The sequence below is a fragment of the Camellia sinensis genome, chromosome 4 (genome assembly GCF_055761805.1).
Source record: "Camellia sinensis isolate YWXY chromosome 4, ASM5576180v1, whole genome shotgun sequence".
Classification (NCBI taxonomy): domain Eukaryota; kingdom Viridiplantae; phylum Streptophyta; class Magnoliopsida; order Ericales; family Theaceae; genus Camellia; species Camellia sinensis.
Window position 1 is genome coordinate 194,115,859 of NC_138964.1, and position 7,079 is coordinate 194,122,937.

Consider the following 7,079-nt stretch of genomic DNA (forward strand, 5'->3'; position numbering starts at 1 on the left):
ACGCACTTCGCAAACGAGGCGTTAGGTCCTGTAATCAACCAATAATTATTGGTTCGGATAAAACAAAACAACTAACGTGCAAAACTACACGTGTCGCCCACTGATTCGCCAAACACTCCGCATAGAACCTCCAGATCTCCGTAACGGCGCCGTCAAAATTTCCGTTACGGCCACCCTACACCCCCGTCACTTCAAACGGACTTATTACGACCACACGTACCAACTCAACTCAGCCAATAAAAACCAAATCCGAACCGTTAGATGGAATCCCTGCCATCCGCATCGTCATCACCATCACCATCACCATCACCATCACCATCACCATCTTTTCTTCTCTCTCTCTCTTAAACTGACGAAGAAGAAGAAGAAGCTCTCAGTGCTGCTTCCATGGAAGAATTCACGCTTGTCTAGAGAGAGAAAGTGTGAGGTTAGTTATTGAAGAGTTGGAGATGGAGTAGAGAGAGATTGATGGGGAAGTACATGAGGAAGAGTAAGGGAATTGGAGAGATTCAAGTAATGGAGGTTGCGTATGTCGGTGTGAGGACCAGAGCTAGAGCTTTGGCTATGGACGCCGAACCGAGGTCCGGCACTGCCAAGAGGAGGAACGTCGTCGGCGGCGCCGGCCGTGGAGAATTGAAGTTCTCTTCGTCGTTAATTCAGCTGAGAAGCCGCCGGCGATTGGTGGTTACGCCGGCTGATATGGAACGTTCTGGACGACGGACGGTTTCGAATGGCCGTTGCTCGAGCCCTATCTCCGATCGTGTTCCGGCTTCTTGTTGCTCGAGTAATGCATCGAGCGAGTTCGCGAAGGAGAGCTTGAAAATCGTAGATCTGGAGGTATTCGAGAAGTCACAGACTCAGAATTCAAGTTGATTCATGAATCAATATCATTCTCTGGAATGAATCTTCGGTTTCCGTGCCTTAATTGCTTTTTATTTTTTTTTATTTTTGTTTTTTTTTTGAATTTCAATTTGTTTTTGCAGGAGAACAGTGTTCAATTGGAAACATCGACGTGTGAATTCAACTGCAGAGAAAGGTATTTCACATAGTTTATTAAATTTTCCATATTAATGCGATTCTCTTCTTCTAGTCACTTCAATTCGAAATTCAAAAGGAGTGATCCAAAACGTTCGGCCATTAAATTCCTTCTCTTCAGCTCTCATTCTCACTGCCTCTCTCTCTCTCTCTCTCTCTCTCTCCTCTATATATCTCCCAATTTACGTCTCCTTCGGTCCTCAAACACTTCCAGGAGAGAGATGGCACCGTCGAGCCAGCTTCAGGCAGAATCAGGGGAGCTGGAGTCATCGGCGAGGCTGTCGGAAGCAAATTCTGGCCGCAGATTGACGGCCGACAAAATGCCTTCAGAAACCGAAATTGAAGAATTCTTCGTAGCTGCTGAAAAGAGCCTCCAGAAACAATTTACAGAGAAGTAAGTCTCAATACCTGTTAGAAAATGATATGACGCCAAATAAATTATCAAATTTTTTATTAAACTTTTCACATAATGTGCTACACAAATCATATGGTGTGAGTTACACGCCTATGTGAGAAATTTAATAAAAAATTTGGTAATTTATTTGGTCCCTAACATAACTCATACCTGTTTACTGAACATGCTAATCAAGTTAACCCTAATTCAGCTCCTTCTACTGTAAGTCTGTAACAACAATTGTAAATCCAAGTCCAAATTCATTATTGCAGGTATAACTATGACATTGTGAAGGACATGCCCTTGGAAGGTCGTTACGAGTGGGTTCGGATAAAGCCATGAAGAAGAAGAAGACCACAATTGGCTTCTCAATCTGTTTCTCTGGGACTTTGGTTCTCTAGTTGATGTACAGTTGTCTCTCTCTTTGTGGAAGAAGAAGAAGAAGAAGAAGAAGAAGAAGCTCTCTGTCTGTGTGTTCTGGTATTGGATTATATATATGGAGAAGCTTCTGCAAGATCCAACCATGAATAAAAAAAAAGTTAGTTTCTAGCTCTAAATTCCATGTCTGCTTCTCTCTCTCTCTCTCTCTCTCTCTCTCTCTCACTGGTACAAATACGATGTGTATCACAGTCAGCTATTTCAGCTTTTTCTTCCCAAATTAATTATCTTCTTCCAATTTTTATGATTATCAGTGAAAAAGCGTCTTTTTGTTGATTAGTTGCTAATCTTGTTCCTAATTATATACAGTGTGAATTTTATATTTATTTTTTTCTTCTTCAAGTGCTTAATATTGGGTATGCTTTTCTAAAATTGAGGGATATATTTGTTGGTGTTTTGTTTCAACTACATTATTCAGTACCAAAAATAAAAAATTAAAATTAAAAAATGGGTGTACTTGTAATGTGGATTATATGGGAGGGCATGCCGTGGAAGCTACGGAGGCATGTTGAAAATTGGAAACCCGATCCCCAGAGCATTTGGAATAGAGAGTTAGCTTTTTAACCTTTACCCAACGAGCAAGGATTCCAGAGTGATTTTTCCCTAAAATTTTCTAGAGTGTTACATTGTGTGGTTGAGCACTCTAAGAAACTTTAGGGAAATTTCACTCTAGAGGATCCTTGGTGTTTACCCAACTCCCTTGCATAAGCCAGCATCAAGTACAACACACTAGATGTACATCTGAATATTTTTTTAAGTTTTTTTTTTTTTTTTTGTGTTTTTTGTTGTATTCTTTTCTTTGTTTGATGTAAATTTTGAATTGACTGAATTCTTATAAGTGCCGTTTAACTTTCCTTAATGAATTTTCTTTGGATCAAAAAAAAAAAAAGTACAACACACAATTCCTGCACCATTTTTCACTTACTATTAGAAGATGATTTACTTTCAAGATAATTATTCAAAAATTCTGAAATATAAATACGTGCTTTTTTATAAATATGTCAATACTCCAACACCAACATTGCTCTAAAAATAAATAATAATTTTTATATAAGTATTGCGGTATAAACAAAATTTTATACATAAACGTCATATGAAATGTTTGTGTTCTTACTATTTGAAGAAAATATAATAATTATACTTTGTGCCGGTCAAAATACTAGTATCAAATTATTATAAACGAATTTTATATACATAAATTTTATTTGTGAATTATTTTTTTAAAGACAAAATGTGCTATATATAGGCTAGGTTTCACTGTGACAAGTATAGCGCAGAGATGGTCCAATATTTTCCGTTAGCGCACATCTTGAGGGAAGGAATGTTGGGGGTCGGTGGAGTTGTTTTTTACTTTGCGGCTTGGGCTTTGCACTCGAGCCTAATTATTATTATTATTATTTTAAGAGTAAAATTTATTCACAAATGCTAAAGATTTTAAAAAATTTATACAATATTTATATGATTTTTATAAAATAAAAAAAAAATTCTGGATCTCTTACATTATTCAAATTTATTTTAGTCTCTTGCGTGAGGATGAATTTAAAGGAAGGCAAGAGGGGATGATAGTAGTATTAACTTTTAATTATTTTCAAATTATACAAACTCGTCCCTTTTTTGAAGTCTTTTTTTTTTTGTTTTTATATTTTAAGTTGTCCATTCATCTGGTTTTTTAAAAATTTAAATGGTTGTCATTCTATATTTATGAAGCATGGAGGTCAAAGTGTAAAATAAAATTTGAATAAAATATAATAAAATAAATTAATTTCCCATAATTAATATCGATTTTAAGTCCTAAACCCATAGAGAAGGGAAAGAGGAAGCACTGTTAAATCCTGTATTTTTGAAGTGTTAATATTTTAATAAGAAGCATTGGTGATTATATTATACTATTTTGGTGATTTATTGAATTCTACACTTATACAAAATTTTCAAATCATAAAATTAAACCCTAACCCTCATAATTTAGATAAATTTGGACCCCTTATAGAATCAAAAAGTGTTGTGTACACCTTGAACAAAGATTATTGAGAAAGTTTTGATATATTATTAAGGAAGCTTTGATGGATTACTAAGGAAGCTTTAATGGATTCTTGAAGAAGCTTGGATAGATTCTTAAGGAAGTTTTGAAAAAAATTACGGAGGAAGCTTTTGAGCTCTATAAACAAACCATTCCCCTCCACATTTTGGAACACACAACATACTCATACACCACCTATACCCATACACCACACCTATATACACCGCATAATTGAGAGAAGACGAGTTATAGATTTTGTCAAACTTTACGTACCTTATGCATTAGAATTTTGATGTACCGTTTTTGGAGATCCATGGAGAAATATCGATGGATTAGAGTGTTGGTAACGGAGAAAATTGATTTAAGGTAATTCGGGTGATATACAACATGTTTTCTCTAAATCTCTTTGCAAAGAGTTTTTATTTTAATTACCTTCAATTTGTACTCCTCTTTATTATTCTAGTCATTCGTTAAATTCTGTAAAATTATTCTGTGTAATTAGTGTTGATTTGTTTGGCTAAATGACGTGAAAATACTCTATATACAGATCGAGTGGACCATAGCAATAACTTGCACCAATATGCCCGAATAAGCGATTGTGCTTGGGTGAGGTGGGTGAGACCGATCACTGGTCATGTACTAAGTAGAATCGGATATTTGGTCCTAGATAAATTATCGTATGTGAGTTTAATTGTTTATACAATTTGGTAAATTGCTTGATATCTCAATTTGAATCGTATTATTTCTGCAATATTGTAAATTATTAGATCCCTATTGATTTATTCTCTATCCGAGTCTTGTTATTCATGTTGTATTGTATATTTTCCGAATTAATTTATTTTTCAGGTATGGAGCAAATTTGGTGATTGGAGTTGAAGAATTTAAAGAACTTATTAAGTTAGAGATTTGGGGACCACCCCTATATATCTTTTTTTTGGAGATTTATATAAATTATAGACATTTGTATAATTATTTTGGAGACAATTTATATTTTTTGAGATTATTAATTAATTGAAATTTTAAATTTGAAATTGATTTGATTTATTAACTGTCCAGAAATTGGGATGTCACATGAAAAGTCACAAAGTTAGTTGATTTTATTCAATGAGAAAAATACTGTTTTAATGTTAATTCTATTATCGATACTTTTAATCATATGAACTCATGATATCTCACTTTAATAAATAAATTATCTTGTAGTCGATTTGTAACTCAACATGAATAAAAAATAAAAAATAAAAACATATTTATTTATATTCTTCAATTTTTTTTACGTCTATAGAAATTACTGTAACAGGTCATCGTTTTTTTTTTTGAATTTTTTATTAGTATATTTGTGTTTTTCTTTTCTTTTCTAAATTTTCACCCAAATTTATTATACAATCAGTCTTAGTATCTCCTTCAATAGCTCAATTTTCGTAAACCAAAATGGCCCATATGCATGGTGGGACCATAAAATTTGTATTGTTTAATTATTTTAATGCATTGTAATGTAACTATACTAATATATTAACCGATATCTTGTGCAAAAAAAGGGAAAAAATCAAATAAGCTCTACTCTTATTTAACACATTTTAATATTTTCATTAAAATACACATTCACTCTTTAAATTTAAAAACACTTAACATACAAAATTAAAGTTTATTTTTATTATTTTATTTGTCATATAACACATTTTAACAAACATATTGTAACATCTCTTCGCACAACATCGTAGGACATATATATTTTTTTGATCATAGAGCATTCTAACCTATATTCCTCACAAAAAAATAAAATAAAAAATGAGACATACTAATCTCACCCTTATTCCTCACTATATATAGATGGTGTTTGGGAAGTGAGTTTTTATGTAGATTTTAGTAGATGTAGGTTTTTATGAGATAAAAAATTTTTGGTGTTTGGGAAGATAGTTGGGTTTTTATGTGGTTGGATGTGATGTTTGTGAGAGAAAAAGTGAAATGATTATGGGGTTGGATGTGATATTTTGTTTGGATGTGTTTTTTTTGGTTTTGCAAAACTTTTGTCTTTTAGTGGAAAAAATGAGAAAAAAATTTGGGAACTTGCTTCCCAAACACCACCATAGGCTTCGTTTGGGAAGTTACTATTTTAGTAGACTATTTTTGTTTTTGGCTATTTTAGTAGGTTAAAATTTTTGTGTTTGGGAAGATGATTGGATTTTTTTGTAGTTGGATGTGATGTTTGTGAGAGAAAAATGAAATGATTATGAGTTTGATGTGATATTTTGTCTTATTAACTATTTTAGCCTATTTTATTTTTTTGTGAATTTTAGTCTAAACTAGGCTATTTTTTTCCTTGCCAAACACCACCATAAGCAGGTAGGTGAGAACTTTCTCTATTCAGACTAATTAGGTACTGTAAAATAAAATCAATAATGGGTAAAAAAAAATTGATAATTTAAAAAAAAAATTAGTATTTTTAATAAAAATAATTATCAAAAATTTAAAATGAGAAAAGAATAGTAACAGAAAGAGAGAGATATGAAAGAGAAAGCACATGTTCGCTGAGATTCGCAATCTCCTCTAGTTGGTTAGTTGTGATCAGGGCACGTGTTTTGTTGCCATACCCGAATTTTTAAATTGGAATCATTTTATTCACCCAAAAAAAAATTGGAATCATTTATATATAATTATAAATAAGGGAATTGACTAGTAAATTTTAATTTGTCATCTTGTAACCCATGTGGTCTTAAGTTATTTCTTTTGAACTATTTAGTCTTTAGGGCTGGCTGTTTATTTTGTCATTGATGTAGGGATGGTAATTTAAACTTGGCCCGATGGAGACCCGACCCCCCGATCCCGATTAGAATGGTTATTCCACGAAAAATACTCCCGTGGGGACGGAGATGGTATTTAAAATTAAATCCTCGATTATTTTCAGGCCGGGGATGGTGATTGATTTCCCAAGCCTGGCCCGACTCCGGCCCCAACTCCGCCCAGAAATTCTCCCGAAATTTCCCCGTATGTATATATATATGTGTTTAGGTTATATTAATATTATATCTGGTTATATTAATATTATATGTATCTATGTGTTTAGGTTATATTAATATTATATCTATCATTCCAATCTATCTCAGCTTTCTCTCTCTCTCATTCTCTCTCACTCTCGTCTCTGAATCTGAAACTGTCTCTTTTCTCTCTTATCTCTTCACTCGCTCATCGCACCACACC

The 7,079-nt window shown here is 33.2% G+C and overlaps 1 protein-coding gene and 1 long non-coding RNA gene across 2 annotated transcripts; both read left to right on the top strand.

Annotated features, from left to right (window-relative positions):
• Nucleotides 1–206: 206 nt before the first annotated feature.
• On the top strand, nucleotides 207–2,146 carry LOC114307637 (cyclin-dependent kinase inhibitor 7). Its single transcript, XM_028253041.2, has 4 exons — nucleotides 207–837; nucleotides 984–1,036; nucleotides 1,250–1,429; nucleotides 1,702–2,146. Exons 1-4 carry the CDS (start codon nucleotides 469–471, stop codon nucleotides 1,769–1,771), a joined length of 672 nt encoding a protein of 223 aa, XP_028108842.2. The 5' UTR covers nucleotides 207–468; the 3' UTR covers nucleotides 1,772–2,146.
• Nucleotides 2,147–4,050: 1,904 nt separating this feature from the next.
• On the top strand, nucleotides 4,051–4,915 carry LOC114307610 (uncharacterized). The gene is made up of 2 exons (XR_003645185.2): nucleotides 4,051–4,250; nucleotides 4,731–4,915. It is a non-coding gene; the product is annotated as an uncharacterized LOC114307610 (long non-coding RNA).
• Nucleotides 4,916–7,079: the final 2,164 nt, after the last annotated feature.

Bases quoted from the DNA above. Each gene is read 5' to 3' on its own strand.
- LOC114307637 (XM_028253041.2), top strand. From the start codon at position 469: ATGGGGAAGTACATGAGGAAGAGTAAGGGAATTGGAGAGATTCAAGTA. The intron at 1,037-1,249 runs GTATTTCACATA...AAACACTTCCAG, and splicing joins GAATTCAACTGCAGAGAAAG to GAGAGAGATGGCACCGTCGA. The intron at 1,430-1,701 runs GTAAGTCTCAAT...TCATTATTGCAG, and splicing joins CAGAAACAATTTACAGAGAA to GTATAACTATGACATTGTGA.